This window comes from Nyctibius grandis, chromosome 7 (genome assembly GCF_013368605.1).
Source record: "Nyctibius grandis isolate bNycGra1 chromosome 7, bNycGra1.pri, whole genome shotgun sequence".
Lineage (NCBI taxonomy): Eukaryota > Metazoa > Chordata > Aves > Nyctibiiformes > Nyctibiidae > Nyctibius > Nyctibius grandis.
In genome coordinates this window covers 35926700-35944010 of record NC_090664.1, presented here as the reverse complement: position 1 = coordinate 35944010, position 17311 = coordinate 35926700, and the positions used below count along the sequence as shown (strand labels likewise).

The window sequence follows — 17311 nt, the reverse complement described above, 5'->3', positions numbered from 1 at the left end:
AAATGACAGTGTGCAGTTACTCATGGAAAAGACCTTCATAACTCACTCAAGTCAGTTGCTATCTGACTTGTGACTTCTGACATTTCAGAAAGATGACTGCAGCCTTATTAGCTTGTTGGTGTATACAAAGCAGATTCTAGCAATTAACATTCCTCTTCCCTCTAGTTTTATTGTTTGCTGAAAAAAAAAAAAAAAGAAAAAGTCTTCCCCCTCCAATGTAGAATAATGCCCATTCTTTATCCTCACGCTCCTGTCCTTTATCTGCCACTGCTCCAGGCTGCCAGTTGAGGAGCCAGGGGCTCTGTATCCAGCAGCACCCTGCATGGGACTGCCCTTGTTACGGTGGTGTCCTGGGCAATGCATGTCCTTTAAAACATGAAAAGCTGTGTGTGGTTTTGAGTTATTTATCAACAGGACACAGGGAAACATTTTTTGCCAAGTTAAGGTTATAAAATAAAGCTGAAGCTAACAATGGAGATTAGAGTTGGTTTTATAATAGTTTTTGTTCCCTCAAGCCCTGAAGCTGGGAACAAACATTAGCCACATCCTGGCCTCATCAGCATCCATGGTGTGAAACCCTGAGAAGCCAAGCAGTGCCTTTAGATCACAGCTGCAGAGTTGAACTTGCTCCTCAGCCTGAGAGCAAGTATGCAGCCCTCCAACTCAGCCACCCCCCACTGCTGGCAGGCCCCAGCACAAGGTGAGCTGGGAACAGGCCCCAGGGTTAGTGATATCAGGGGACTCCTCTCTGCCTTTCTGCACAGAACAAATGCTACAGTAATGCCCTAGCCCTGCTGGGAGGTGGAGAGATGATGAGGCTCTGTGTACAGTTATTCCAGAAAAGTCAGGGGCAGGGCTATGTGTGCAATTGTGGCTGCTTTTGTGTCAGTGCCAAACTTTCAGAGGCTTGCACAGGTCCAGGGTTTGGATGAGGAAATGTCTTTGCTCACATATCGGCCAGGATTTTCTTGGCAAGCTAGAATGAGTGCAGAGCTACTCCAGACATACCTCACTCACACTGCTGCATGGGGCACCCACCCCATCCCACTGCTCCCTGGTCCTGTTGCAGCACACTTGAAATCAGGCTCAACCTTTTTACCGCACAAACACAGAGCCATTGCCATTTGGTACGGACTAGTAACAAACTGTTACTTCGATACTGACTAGTCTTTCACTGCAGAGCACAACCTGATAGACATCTCCACATTTAACAGTTCTAGGCATGACAGCGAAGACTGTTCCTAATTTATCCAGGGCTTTTCTTTCCTTATGGCTAAACTCCTGCAAGAAATACGAGAAATAGGACCAAGCTAGTATTCAGACACTAATCACTCTTTTTTCTGTTTCCCCTACAGCTTGTGGTGGCATTTTCAGTGGCTCTGTTGGTGTTATCAGCAGTCCGGCCCACTCAGTTCTTGATTATCACAACAATATGAACTGCTCATACTACATCACAGTTGGAAATGGCAAAGTAGTGGCCCTCAAGTAAGTAATCAGAGTTCAGCTTGTCATCAAGGGGACAGGGAAGTTTATGATTCCAATTAAGACAGCAATTATTGACAATTTTCTCTCTATCTTTCCTTTTCCAAGGAGAAAGCTGAACTAAAATGAGAAATGGCTACTGAAGCCACCTTTATCAACCTCAGGCTCCCTTACACCTTTCTCTGTAACTTGTTACGTGGAAAACATCACCACAATTTTAACTTCCCACTTCGGTTACCAAGAGGACTAAGAAATTGTAAAAATGCAGCTTATGCTTTTAGTTAAATGTTGTCAGCCTTTGAGGAGGTTATGAGATTCCTGTGAGTTGAAATAAGAAAAAAACATCTTTTAGAAGGCTGAAACTTACTTTACAGCCCAAGTAATAATACCCACCCAGAAAGAGTATACTTCTGAGTGCATGCTGTCTTGCCTAAAAGGGATACAGCTGCCCCAAAACCTTGCCACTGAGAAATTAAGAGATGGATACATTCTCCTGTCATATATATGCTGATTGTGAATTAAGAGAATATTTCCAACTAAGCGGAAGACCCAGCTGGTCTGCACTCTGAGCCTGCATTTTATATGCTCCTCACGTGCCCAAGGAAATTGCAGGCTAAGCAATTTGCAGAAGTGAGAGAGGGTATGTTTGCATTGGGGAGATCTGCTGCTTCACAGAAAGCTGAGGTGTGCTGACAGCTTGCCTTGCAAGAGGCCCAGTGGGTGAGGGTCACTATTTCTTTGAGGCTGGTTGGTTGGAGTGTTTTTCCATGCAGTTAGTAGTTCTGCTTGCTTGTTCCTTAAGATAAATGTTTTGTGGTATCTGTCTTGTGTATGGCTTTGGCTATCCCTATTACTTGGACCTTTCCTCAAGCACTAAAAACACATATAATACAGGAATAGAAATGAAAATGTGATACCTAAAGCTCCAAGTGTATTTTACAGATTCAACAGCTTCCAGCTCGAAATATCTCCCTCCTGCTACAAAGATTATGTAGCTGTATATGACGGCTCAGACACCCATGCTCCTCTCCTTGGGAAATTCTGTGGCTCTGAACTGCCTCCGAATATTAAGAGCTCCAGTAATAACTTGTTCCTGGTGTTTAACACAGACTTCTTTGGAGCAGACAGGGGATGGAAAGCATCTTTCAGGGAGACCTTAGGTAAGACTATTATCAGACTCATCATCCCAAGAATCTGCTGGTAAGTAATTTCCTTTGGGGAGGAGTGTTTATAGTCTCCCTCACTAGGGGTGCTGAAGGAGAAAAAATGTTTCTGATTTTGTCAAAATTGAGTGAACTAAGCTAAATACTAATACTAGGCTTATGGGATCCCTGCATTCCAGCTCTGGTTCTGAATGGAATCCTTTTATTCTTTGCTAACCTTTTCCTGCCTCTCTGAAGGCACAGGCATTTCTTGTGTGGCTCAAGGCTTAGCAGCACCCTCTTTTTTTTCCTCTCTTTTGGAGGAAATCTGGCAATATCTGAGAACTCTTTCTTTTGTAGTCAAAGGTTGGTGGTACCGTAAAGATCTCTCCTTTCCATCCATCCTCCATTTCCATTTCCTTGCAGTTCACTGCTCACCTATTTAAAAACTGAAGTGTTAAGATCAGTTAAGATTGGCGTTCCCTCCAGGTACTGATCTCTGCTGATTTTGTGGATCAATCTGGTTAGGTGGCCACAACATAAATGGGATCATAGTGAGAAGGCACTGGATGTTAAATGTTTTGATGGACACATGAGTCAAGGGCAAAGCTTGATTATTGCCTTAAAAAAAGGTTTAAGCCCAGTAGTCTATTTTTAAGAGCAAGGTGTAAAAGGTTTTTTTTACTGTTGTCACATCTGAATTGTTTAGAGATGATACACAACAAATGATTATTACATGTAAATTGATTTCATGTCATTGCTACTAGTTTCCTGTGTAATTAACTAAATGTTTTTGTGATCTAGAAAGAAGTAATTATCCAGTTTACAAAGCTGGCACTCAAACAGTTCAGAATGAAAGGCCTTTGTGGCAGAACACATAGTCTTCTGCTGAGTCATTGAATCCCCTCCCAACCCCTAGCCAGCGACTTTCTCATTTGATACAGTCTGAGAAAGTATTTACAGATAAGGAAATAACTGGTTCTACAGGCTTTGCCAAGAAAAATATTCCCACAGAACTTCATGGTCATTACTATTATTAACTCTTCCTTTGCTTCACTCTAAGTAATTGCTACAAGAATATTTAAGATCACTCTCGTGGACTGTTATTTCAAGTAACATAATGTTGCTTCACATGTTGCTGTCTTTAAACCATTAGGTATTAACTGTCAGAGATCACCCGCAGCCTGGGTTCATGTTGCCAGGGTGAGATCATCAGCAACTCCATAAGCTCTTGCTCTTCCTGTTGGCATGTAGTCAATTTTTTTAGCCACTGACTTTAGATTTATTTGTGCAACTTGCCAGAGATTCTGCTTAAGCACACAACAGAACACAAGCCAAGCTCTTCAAGTCAGTACCATGCCTGATTGATTGATAATTTCCTAGAGTGAGGAGAAGACTTTTATGAATAAACTTTTGACATCTGTTAGGCTGGTTTGGAGGGACATTTCTGCAGGCTCCCAAGGAAAGGGAGGTTGTGTTGTTGCAGGAGTTACTCAGGAGCAATGGAGTTGCAAGTTGGAAAAGATGGCCATGCGGAGACGTGGGTTGTGTGACGAAGAGCCCATGGTGGTGAGATGCTTAATGGTAGGTCTTCTTTCTCCACTGCGGGAAGGCTAAACCACACAGCCGTTAGGAAGGATCCTGACAGTCCCATGCTAGTACAGAATGGCCAAAAAGTAGAAAAGTATATTATAAAAGGAAAACATGAGTCACAGTCCTATAAACGTTTCCAGTTTGACTTGTCTAAAAAATAGAGCCAGGAAAATCTGTGACACATCTTTGTACTATGAGGTCTGAGATTCTGCTTCAAATGAAAGAACAAAACCATGAAGATCTAAAAGCTTCTTATTCTAAATGGTGCTTTAGAGAAGCTCCCTCATGTCTGTCAAAAGATAAAACCCATGTGGTTTTGTAAGAGTACAAATGCAATCAGATGACAATTAATAATGATAAATCTCTTGGATAAGGAAGATGGTATCTGTAGAGAAACAAGAAGCCTCATTCTCTGTTAGATGACAATGAGCGCATTATTCTGTAGTTACTCTAGGGAAGCACAACTGGATAACTTAATTATTGCTTTCTGTTTAACGTTGTGAGTGACCCTGATTATGTATCGGAAAGAAGCGAGCAGAAACAGTACACTCGTTTGTAGCAAACTAAATTATTTCCTTTCCTCACAAGCTCTTCCAATTTCTTTCCTGATCAGGCTTCTCTCAGGGGTACTGCCAAAATCCAGGGTTATCCATTCTTTCTCTCTTGTGAATTTTATTAGCAGGGAGTTCATCTGATAACCATTGTGGTGGGAGGGAAGAGAGAAGATGAAGTAGGAAACTCATAGAAGCCTAGCAAGACTGACAGTAACCAGGCATTCAAAGAGTTAAACCCTGAAATTTCTGTAGAAACACATGCTCTGTTTTAATTAAAACAATTTGTTTACACACTGATCCTACACCCACTAGAATAATTAAGGTCCCCCCACTAGTCAGAAAAGGGAGACTAACAGAAAGTATGAAAATACTATTAATTTGACAGTATAGCAATATCTCACCTTTTCTGTCAAATGTCTTTTCTTTCACCATGCTACTCCTACGCTGTGCAATATAATGGTTAGTGCACATTTCACAAGCAGCATTCTCTGTCATAACCAACTCTGTGATACGGTGCATTTGAGGCAGGGGAACATATGGCCCTTGTTGGTGCAGTTCAGAGGGTTTATAATTTCACTGTCTCTGCTGCTAAGTTTGAACACTTATTGGCCTCATTTTTGGAATCACTGGCCATGCTCTCAGGCTGAGCTGGTGAACTGGGCTGATTGGAGGATCCCAGCCTGCTCCAAATGTTAGATTTGTGGAAAGACTCCTCTTACCTTAGTTACCACTGACCTTTTTCCTGCCTTTGTTTTCAGACTGTAAAAGGAGAATTATACCTCCTTTCCAAAGCAAATGTGTGCTCCTCTAGGCAATCAATAAAAGGATGAGAAGAGATAAATCAATACCAGCTTAAGGCATTTGGTTACATGAGATGTCTCTGTGAAGGAAGGAAAGCTAAGATCTCTCCCCAAAGAATGAGGTCCGCATGTACGGATCTCATGACTCAGCCAAAGATCTCTTGATTATCTCTCCAGCTCTAAGGGGAGACCTGAGCTTTTCAGCTGACCCTGGCTGGCAGGGACGAAGCCTGCACATACCTCTGCCATCCCTGCTGGGACAGCAGAGACTTTGTGCTTTGGTGATAAATGGAGCTTCTGCCTATTCTCATACAGCAGTGGGGTGACCCGCTCACCCCAATTTGTGATCCCTCCGAGGCTTATGAAACAAAGGCTGAGAAGACAAATAAGGGTTGAGGTTTTTTCTTATTTTTAAGGAGTCAGCAACCCCTGTTGGGAGATGTAGCTGTGACCTTATTAACAGCACATCATTTTTGCTCGGCAGCTTTCTGTGCTCGTGTACATAGCCCCATTGTCTCAGTAATGAAAAACATATCACATTCTAAACCACTGGAGAAGGGTCTAGGGGTTTTCTGACAGGCAGGTCTGCTCATGGGGGCTGTCTGAGGAAGCCACATGAACTTACAAGCAGAAAAGTGTCACACATGGTTAGATAAGTGAGATGCCTTCATATGATACAGGCAAAACTGAAACGGAGTTGGGACAGTGGGGAAGGTGGGATGGAGGAGGGCAGGAAGACTGCCTGCTTTTTCTCTACAGCCCTAAATCCTGCCCAACTTCAAGCTGTAGCCAGCTCTTTCCCCTCCCGTTTTTTATATTATTTCTTGTGAGCATGCAGGAGAAATTCACGTTTATATTTTGTGAAAGAGCAGTATGGTGTACTGTATTAATACAAATTTGTCCCTTGTTTGCATTATCTTGGGGCTTATGAGGTCATGAACCACGATTCCACTGCGCTAGACTACTCAGGCAGAATAAAGCAATAATCCGCTGTCACAAAGGGATTATGATTTAAACGCAAGACAAGGCAAACCAGATGGATGTAGACAGGCAAGAAGAATAGGGTGGCAACAACGAGAAAACTAGTGATGTAGGCTCTAAGGCAGAAGAAATGCCTCCAAAACCGTTGGCAACCATTAGACTATTCGAATGTGAACTCCTTAAACACCCTGTCCTCTGCATTGTCCCCAGTTTGCCCAGTTTTTCCCTCAAGGATCCCTCTGTCCTTTTATTCAAATGAGCATTTCTATTGAATGAATATTAATCATTTTACATAGGAAAAAAAAGAAAAATAGTTGGAAAAAGGAATCTTCTCTGATATACCAGAAAAATACATTAATAGGTAATTTACATAAATAATCTAGTATGCATATCATAGAAATAGATTATAATCTCTATGCTTTTCTTCCTGACAAAATGATCTGTAACTTACCTGATAAATCACCCGGAGGTATCTGTCTTCCCTTATTCTATTAGCTGTGTATTGAATTACTTGTTTCCTGTTTGGAATACAATACACTAAGTGTCTGTCACTAATGGGTTTGCTGTTATACTCTCCCCTAATGAAATTAAAGTGTACTTTTAAAAAATGGATCCAGTAGAATTTGCACAGCATTTTTATGCTCTTTTACTTTACCAACAAAAAAAATTGCTTAATATAGCTCTAAGTCCAGTTCTGCCCTGCAAACTGAAAGCTTGGCTCGCTCTATATTCAGCTTCTAAGTGCACATTTTCAGCAGTGCTCAGCGTGCACAGTCACTGGGGAGTTTTTTGGATTGTTCAGAATTGCTGAAAAAAAACCAGTTCTGAATGGGCAATATAAGGTGTAAAATATTGGTTTGGTTATTCTATCGTATAGGTCAGGGTTAGGTGTTCTTTCGCGAGTCATTTCTAAATGACTCTAAATTTCACCACCAGCAGTAATTCATTGCACTGATCTATGTAAATAATGTCAGTAGCTGCTGTAGGTGGCACCAGGCATCTGTACTGACAACAGCAGTTACGGCCTGTTAGGTGGGAAAGGACTTGGCACAGCTGAATCTCAGGCTTCCTGCAAATATTTCTCCTTCCAACAAAAAAATCTTAGAAAAACATGTCATTGACTGTGGCACGTGAATGCTGTTGCATCTTCTCTTGCCTTTGGAAAAGCAGTAGTGCCTGGCAGAGATTTCACGGCACATTAAGACAAGTTTCCAGGGGTGTATCTCAGGATACCCAACCTGGGCTTGGAACCTGGTGCTGCAGAGGGTCTGGCTGAGAAGCAAATTGCCTGAAACTCACAAGTCTTCTTGCAAAAATTTCTTTGGGCTTTTGGTTCACACAATTTTCTACCAAATATGTTACACATTAATAGTACACATTGATATTACACATTTCAGATTCATTAAATTGCCATGGCTTAACTATGATTAGCTTAATCCATTAAATTAATGAATAAATTGTGGCTAATATCTTTTCTTGATCTTATTATAGTCTATGAAAATAAGAACATCCATAACAAGCTCAGAATATATGTCCATAAGTCACCATTCCTGGACTATTTCTAAATGTATTTTGGGGCTCAAATATAAAAATATGCATCAGTTTGAAATCTGGCTAAATTTAGAAAGCACTTGCAGTGTTGAAGTACATCTCTTCAATATCTCTGAAAAGAATACAACTGTTGAGCTAAGGAATAGTTTACAAATGCCTCTCAGAAATGTCAGTTATTTAATGTCTGTGACATTTTCTCTCCCAAAGCAAAAGAAACAGAAGTGGTTTGCCTACTCAAACTGGACAGACAAGAAGAGAGGTAGACATTTAAATAAGACATTTCTGACTGATCTGAAAAAAATGAGGTGAAAAATTATTTTCAGACACTGATTAAATACAACTTTGTAGTGACTAACTGGTTAAAAGCTGATGGGATATTCATATTAAAGGTGCTTCACACAGCTGTGGGTGAACTCTCTGCTGGCATGAATTCTCTTAGCTTGACTGAAGTCAATGACTTCTTCAGCTGAAAATGTGTACTCTGGTGCATGCAAACAAAGGGCGAGGAGACATTTCTGATTCACACCGCAAGAGAGATCTGCAAAGGCCTGGGTGGCTGTGATGCCAACCAGTACACTAATGCAGTAGAAGAAAGTATTCGAATGAGGCCAGACTACATGTCTGCCTCTGGTCTCCCAGACAAGCATCGAGGAGATGGATAGGTCAGTACATACATTACAGTTTTGCAGAACGAGGGCAGGCTTGGCACAAAGCATGTCTGGACTGTTATATTTGGGATCAGCCAATAGTCTAAAAACTTAAGAATATGAACTTCATTTGACTGCATTTGTGAAAGCCTGCTAAAGCAGGAGGTTGGGGCTTTGCAGTCCTAAATGATACTGCTGGAACCATCGCCAGGCCATCAAACCAGTCAAAAACCCTTTCTGTGTAAGGGCTAGGCTGAGGACTAAAGAGAGTCCTGTGCTTTCAGAAGTCTCCTCCTGAAATGCTGCAGGCACTGTGGTCGTGGCTGGCACTGCTGCCAGGGTCCTGCTGCCACGCAAAGTCACGATGTCTGTACAGTGATTGCCAAACACGGAACAGCTCAGCTCAGCTTGTGAAGTTTTACCAGCCTTCAGTATCAGCCATGAGACAAAGTACAACAGCACTATTCCTCTCCTCAGCCCTATATCCTTCCGATACATGATCCAAACAAACTATGAGCTAATTATTACAGCCACAATTAGTCCAGTTATTCCTCTGCACTGGAAATAAGACCTATCTAAATGAAGCATTAGTCTTGACAGAGTTAATCTTTGCTTATTCTGATTTTTAGTTCAGATCAGAGAGAAGCCTAGAGTTCCCAGGGATGCTTCTAGGTGAGACCAAATGTGATTCAGAAATATGGGAGACGATTTTCATTACTGTTCAGGCAGAACTAGAACAGTTCTTTGAACTTTGCTGCCTTCTGGTAGACATTTGTGGTGGTCATTTAGTAAGAAGGGAAGGGCAGGAAAATTAGTTTGTTGTGTTTTGAAATGTCATTGGTTTAGTTGTTTCTGATAGATTTAAAACTATTCAGTGGGCTCCCTTTCATTGCATCCATACCTGTATAAAAGAACCTTACCCCTTGCTGTGCTTCAAAGGCAGGCAGCTTCAAAGATGCGTCTTCATCTTTGTTCCATATCCAGAGGATGTAACTCTTAACAGAGAAACATGTGCTTGCTCTCTGCTGTCATTATTTTTATTTGCCATAGGGAACCTTCAATTCTTTCTTTCCTGAATGGTCCTTCAGCCTTTTAGTTTCATTAATGCTTCTCAACAAAAGCAATTAGTGATGACAGTGTGTGCCCTAGTTATTCTGATAATTTGTGTCCTCTTGCAAGCTGTTTATGAGGAGGACAAGATTGCAAGCTGATTTATGACGACCTTATGAATTTTATTTTAAATAAGAAGCCAGAGACTGAAACAACACAGTCAGTCCATCTGCCCACACACAAACTGTTCTGTAAGGTACCTTTTTTAATATTTTTATCAGGTTTAGCTTTTAATATCTAAGAGTCTATTCTACAAATTAACAGACTTCTGAGTCCCAGATTTTGCCTAAATTTTAGCTACATTTTTTTCTGGCTGTGTTAGCCAGTGATTAATATCATTCCATCAATGGTCACCAGCAGGCTGGACGGCTACTATTTGGCCTTCTGTTCAGTAGTGGTTCTTATTTTTAAAAATATGAGTTGTGTCCTGGTTAAATGCAGTGCAATAGTGTTTTTCTTAGCGTGAGCTCCCTCCTGTTAAGCAGTGGGTTCTTCGTTTACTTGTGGGTGTTCCCTCAATCCACACAGCTTCAACATTCTGTAACTTTTAGTGGCTGCAACCAGATGTAACATTGATCAGTGCTGAAAAATACCAAGATGGATATATTTTTCCGCCAGGGCTGCTCTTTATTTGGCTTGATGCAAGGCTGCTTGATATCTGGTTGGCTTCCAGTCTAGCCATTATTTATAATGTACTGTCCTGTAAGCATTTGACTCAACTCCAGCTGAGCAGGCTAAGCATTGTGAAAGCTAATGATGAAACCTCATCTTTATTAACTGTAAATCATACTTTTACTTATCTCCCCTTAGAAGCTATTACTGGCTATACTAGCTAGAATTCATTTTCTGATAATGAAGATTTGGCCTGTTTCTCTCTCTGTCAGGTCCATTTTAGGTGCTGTACACACACAGGTTACCCACATCTGTATTTTTTTTCATCTGAGCTGTCTTTATAGCTGCCCAGATAGCAGTGAAGTGCACCATTGCAAAGGTCCAGACATTTGATATCCAAAAAAAAAGGACAGCCCCACAGCACTGAGAGCTTTCCTGTTGGGTGGCTCTGTGGCAATTCCCTGATTCCTGTTGCAATGGTCTGACTGGCATCTCTGCAACTCTAACCCTGAAAAGGGTGAAGGGGAGCTTTGTAAGGTGTCTGACTCATATATCACTCCAGACTCGATATTGCAGAGCTGGATGGTCGGACTGTGATCTATGCCTAATGATTACATGCTTAATGTTACATTTAGCAGATGGTGTGCAAAATGCTGAGCAGGAAACAGCTCCAAGACGACTGTTTCAGGGGGGCTGAATAAATTATGCAGAAGGGTGAACCCAGAGAAAAATACAGTGAAACTGCACTCTTAGGGCCCAGACACCCTCCTGTCTGACATTTTCCTCCTTCCTAGACTATTTGTAAGACCGTGATTTACTGCTCGTGTTTCCCCCACTATTGTTCTCGGCTTCTGCAGTGCCATTGGAATGAACGTGAACACTGCCAAGTTCCTGACTTCATTAACAGCCCACAAAACTGGACTAGCCTATTAATTCCTGACTTTTTCACTTTGAAATAAGTTTCTTCTGTTGATTTTTAGCTATAGCAAAAGCTTAAATCTCATGTTATTAAGATTTTGGTTTTAAGCAGACTTCTTTTTAGGGTGGGGTTTTTCCGGCTTTGGTTAGTAGAGCAGGACGACATTTAGCCTTAGTCACTCTGGTTTAACCATTACAGCCTTGCAAGATGGGGCTGTCTCCAGCCCCGGGTTACTGACGCAATCCTGATACTTGGATGCTGATTTTTCACCAGACTGATCTTTTGTAACAGAGTAGCTCAAGTAGGGCGCAGTTTTATAGGACTGGACATATATCAGTGTGTCAAGGTTAAGGCACTGTATGTCGGCCAGACAGGCCTATTTCACACACGCAGATGAAATTCTGAAACTCCGCTCATGTTGCTTAGCCACAGCTCTAGCTTTGTTTATTATCTAATTCTCCTAAAAGGATTCACTGTGGGAGACAACAGGCTGCTTGCAGTTACCGCTCTGCTCTGTACAGTTTACAGAAACTTTCTCAGACTCAAAAGCAAGAGTATGAACCCTACTTTATTTGAATTCCTGAGTGAAATAACTGGCCAAGAAACCCCATAGAGACCAGGGAAGGAAGCATAACGTAAACAAATTGATCAGATTTACTAGCCCAGTCCAACCTCTGGTAATCAAACTATAAAAAAAAAGACAAGTAAAAAAAAAAAAAATCACTTCAGATATTCTGTATTTTTTGCTTGCGTGTAACTGGACACAATAAAAGGGTTCTGATCTTCCAATAACTGATTTTCTCCAAAAGTAGCTTCTTTCAATGTGACTGAAAACATTACAGGGTTCAAATTTTCACAGCAAGTAACTATAGTACGGGACTTAGCTCTATATGTGGGATCCAAACAAAAAGCAGCCTGCTTTTCAGAGGGGTTCTAAGGTCCCACCATGTAAAACACTTCCAGAAGTAAAAGTCCCTTTTAGCTAGATTCCTGAATGTGAGTCTGGGCCCCAGCGTCAGGCTGCTAAATTCAGTCCCCCCAGGAGGAGGTCGTATTGCCAAAATAAGCAACTTAATTTTTAACTAGATTTTCAAAGTCAACGACCCAGTGCCCCCTACTGTCCAAATATCCTTATTGACAGGTAAGAATTGCATTAAAAGGCCGCCTAACCACGATTTTTCCATTTAATTTCTGCCTTCTGTCTTCTCACAGTCCCTTTTAAAAATATCTGCTGCTACATTTTCAAAGTGGATACTGATTTTATATTCAACAGAAAACATGAGCCTTTCTTAATTCAATCTACCAAATTTAATTTTTATTCGTATCTATCTAACGCTGTGTTAAAAGTTGAAATCATTCAGATAGTCCTTGTGAGACAGGACAGCAAAATTCTGTAGCACAGAAAAAAGCTGCTGGCTTGACATTAAAGAGTTGAAGATTAAATAAATGCCAGGAATTTCTTTTAAAAAGCTTTTGCTTCTTCAACAGGACCTCAGAATGGCTGTGGTGGTTACTTGATAAATTCAGCTTATAGCTTTGGCCCTCCAGTCTCCAATGTGACCAGAAGATATGAGAAAAATCTGGACTGTGTATGGATCATAACTGCACCTGTGAACAAAGTGATCAACCTCACCTTCACTTCGTTCGTCCTGGAAGCACAGTCTGCTCGGACTTGCCCCTTTGATTATGTCAAAGTAAGATAGCTTCATATTTTAGCAAGAAAATATCAGTGAGATATGATCCATTATCCTCTCCATGAGGCTAAAACTTAATTAATAGAAAATGGTCTTATGAAGAAATTAAATCGCTTAATACAATTACAGTTTTTTTCAGTGGGTTAGATTACTACTCCAGATGACATCCTGCCTTTTTGGAAACCAATAAGTTTTAACATTGCTATTGGGACACGCTTCTGTTCTTAGACTGCCTATATAAATGAGTATTTATTTCACAGAATAGAAACAAAACAAAACTCAAGCACTTTGAAAGTAAACTTGCGTATTCAATATCACACACAATTGCCTGAAAAGACTTGAATTTATAAAATTTTTAATAAATAAGTCTTGATGCTAAATGCTCACCTGTGAAAGCTATTTCCTTGGAGATGAGCATATAAAACATAAAATAGATAGTAAAATGCTGCTAAACAAGATCCACCAAGGAGTGTTATAGATCCTGTTGAGCATTAGAGATGAAACTAGGAATGAATTACACATTTTGGTGAATAAAATCAACTTTCTCATTGAAAAGTGCCTTCAGATTACACATAAAAAATGAAAACAGAATACCAAATTAAAATAGAATAAATTTTTGATAGATTCGCTAAGACAGGACCAGAATGTTCCATAATGAGATTTATACTGTCCAACAGAATAAGTTAATATGGCAGTGAATAATTACAGTCATCAAGAACTTCCTGATAAAGCACAAAAGCATCTACAGTTCTTTCAAGTAAGAGAAATTGTAATGTCAGGAGGAGTCAGAGAACTTTATTTCTATTTATTTGTTTGTTGTTCCTAAACTATTAGTGGCTTGCATGCTCTTCTTTCAGCTTTATGATGGAGATAATGAAAATGCCAATTTAGTTGGCACATTCTGTGGATCTGTGGTGCCAGCTCCTTTTCTTTCTACCCGTAATTCCTTGACTGTGAAATTTGTCACAGACAATTCTGTGGAAAGGGAGGGCTTCAATGTGACCTATGCCACAGTGGATCGTAAGTATACATATATACATATGCATATATATTGTTGTGACTCTCTTGTGGAAATACATATTTAAATAATAAATCACCAAAAGTTGTTCTGGATATAGGGCGCAGGAAGGTGCAAAGACAGTCCTTAGTATAGCTCTACAGAACACCTATAAGCAAGCTAAAAGCAGCAGCGCTAGACCCCAGTGCAATTCGTGTCAGTCTTGGCTGGTTGCGGGGTGGCTGTCAGTCTGGAGTGCAAAACAGGAACACTTTATCATACACTGTTAACAAATACTGTGATATTACAGGAAACAGACATTTATTTGAGTTTTACAACATACATTGACACAGCATTAGCATGTGTTTTACTTACTTTTTTTCCTTCTAGAGAGTCATAGGTAAATACAAAAGTATATTGTCCACTGTAGTTTTGCTTAATAAATATTTTTCCCCAATTGGAAAGGTTTTCACTCTATGATGCATTTATTACTATTTTATACAGGACTGTGTGGAGGAATATATAATGCAACTTCTACATCCCTGACTGCAACATCTCCTAACTTCCCGAATGAATATCCACCATTTACTCGCTGCACTTGGGTCATTGATGCCCCTCCACAGCAGCAGGTCAGGGTGGTGGTAGAGGCTTTCCACCTCCATTCCAGCCAGGACTGCTCTCAAAACTACCTAGAGCTTCAGGACTCACCAACAGTAAGAAATTTACAGTTGACAGCATTCCCCATTCACATTCAGATCCCTTCGCTCTTTGTGATGAGAGGAGAAACCCACCATTTGGTAACAGATTAATTGATAATTCTGTGTGAGGGGCACATCCAAAGCATTACGCACTGTGCTCCACTTAGGGTGTGTTAACTGGTACACAGGCTTCATGGAAGCACACTATATACACATTGAATTAGACCTGGTAAGGGTTACACAATTTTTCACAGTTGCACCAAGTAACACAGCTGCCAAACTTAACACTCAGAAAATACTGCTCAACAGCAAGTTTTCATAAACTAATTGTACTTCCTCCCACCCAAGAACCGTAATAAAAATAAATATTCATGCCAAGAAGAGTGTTTGTAGAAAACACCAGGAAAAAAAAATGTTTATGATGTCCCTTGTATTATATTATTCTAAACCTTCATTCATTGTTTCTTATTTTGGCATAAAAATACCTGTTACATTTGATTTGTTTCTCATAATAATTGAACATAAAATGTTGAGACATTATTAAGTGATTTCCATGAGAACTTTAAAATGCAAGTGCATAACTGGTATAGAAAATGCTGAGAGATTTATTCATCTCAAGTTCAGTAAGCAGAAAACCAAATTATATCATTAAGTAGAAGTAACTTGTGATATGTATTAAATTTCAGCACAGCCAAGGATCAGTCCATAGACTCTGTGGCACTGAAACTTTTCCAGTCCCTGAATTTTATTCTTACGATCGCACTGCCATTGTGACTTTCAAATCAGAAGAATATATGATTAATAATGGAGTCAGATTTACGTATCAAGCTACAGGTAAGCTTGAATAAATGTCTACATAATCTACCTACTATTCTTTGTTGATTCCATACAATGAAAAGCAGTATAGAGATCTGAAATGCTTACATGTTTCTGGTTTTCTGTCTCAAGGTTGCAGCAGAGAGTATAACCAGCCGTTTGGCTACCTGAAGAGCCCTGGCTGGCCTGGTCGTCACCCCAATAATATGGACTGTTCTATCATTCTACGAGCTCCCTCAAATCACACAATTTCTCTCTTTTTCCATGCCTTCAGTTTGGAAGACAGCATCCAGTGTTCACGTGATTTCCTAGAGGTATCAAGCAAGTATATATATTCTGCAGGCCTGTGTCAAAATCTGCTGAATTCAAAGGATATTAATAAGCTTGGATCTAGTTTGAGCTGAACTGACATTAGGGACTAATTTGTTGCTACATTTTTATGGTGAAAGGTACTCAGATGTTATAGTAAGAGGTTAAACAATACACACTATAGTAAATCTGAAACCAATTAATAAATAGTTTATTTATCAACTAACTCACCTTTACCTAGCTCTTGTTGATGTTACCCAGTTAACAGAGCAAGCCAGGATAGTTTTCATCCAATATTAACATCTGGGCATGAACAGAAAGCTATAAATCTGAGTGCTTTTGTTCCAGCAGTCGATTCCATCTGCTTGATATTTTTCTTAAAAATATTCTTTTTTCTAAAAAAGCATTTTTTCTTTAAAAAAGAGAAGGAGCTCTATTAAGAAGTGTACGATACTTGCAAAGGTATTTCGTGTCAATAAAAAGCATATCCTGCTACACAATCCTCACTCTGTCCTTTCAGGCTTGTTGAAGGTTTTCTTGTTCACTGGTCAAATGACAAAAATCAGATGTCTGTGGCAGAATCATTATTTAGTTCTCCTTTCGTATCCTCTTTACTGTCTCAAGAAATGGATCTGAGCACCAGCATTATTGGAGCTCAGAAAAAAAACCAGATTAAATATGAGCTATGTAATATGATCTGTGTCTTAACGTGACCAGGGAAAAGTGTGGTCTGCAGGGTAAAGAATTAATCTTTTCATCTGGAATATTAACATTTCTTATGAAAAGTAAAACATGGGCTTGAATTGCAAAAGCACATCTTAGCTACTAGTCAAGTAGTTTTTACAGTCAGGAGATGCACCACACCATAAAATTTAGCTACCTGTTTCTGACAATACTTGTTTGGTGCAATTACTTAGAAAACTCAGACAGACTGGTTAGTGGTCTCTTTTTCCTTCTATATAAGAATATATAGTAGGAAAAATAACAGTATTAAAATGACAATTATGGTATGCATGCAAGTCACTACATAGTTTGTGCTGTGCTTCTATCACTCCATAATTGTACTGGTGTACAACTGGCACACGGTTTTAATGCTGACAATTTTTTTTGTGTCCCTTGAAGGTCAGAAATGGGAGTGATGTGCAATCACCACTACTTGGCAGGTTCTGTGGAAACACTGTGCCCAGTCCCATTTTCCCCGAAAATCATGTTGTCTACCTTCGTTTCAAGAGTGATTTTTCAGGGGCTCACGATGGATATGAAATTACTTGGACTTCATCATCAAGTGGTAAGGCTGTAATTACAAAGTAATTCCACTTAGCAATTGTGCATATAGAGAAAATACAGAAATGTGGGATTCAGCCTGCTCAGTTTGCGCCCTGCCTCATCAACACTTAAGACCTTCC

General features: G+C 40.0%; 1 protein-coding gene across 1 annotated transcript in view; it reads left to right on the top strand.

Annotated features, from left to right (window-relative positions):
• CUBN (cubilin) overlaps positions 1–17311 on the top strand; it is a 149901-nt gene that overhangs the window by 129984 nt on the left and 2606 nt on the right. The window contains 9 exon segments of the mRNA XM_068404678.1: positions 1356–1485; positions 2425–2642; positions 12880–13085; positions 13943–14105; positions 14587–14795; positions 15467–15614; positions 15729–15910; positions 16530–16592; positions 17028–17193. Of these exon segments, the coding sequence (XP_068260779.1) occupies positions 1356–1485; positions 2425–2642; positions 12880–13085; positions 13943–14105; positions 14587–14795; positions 15467–15614; positions 15729–15910; positions 16530–16592; positions 17028–17193 (1485 nt within the window).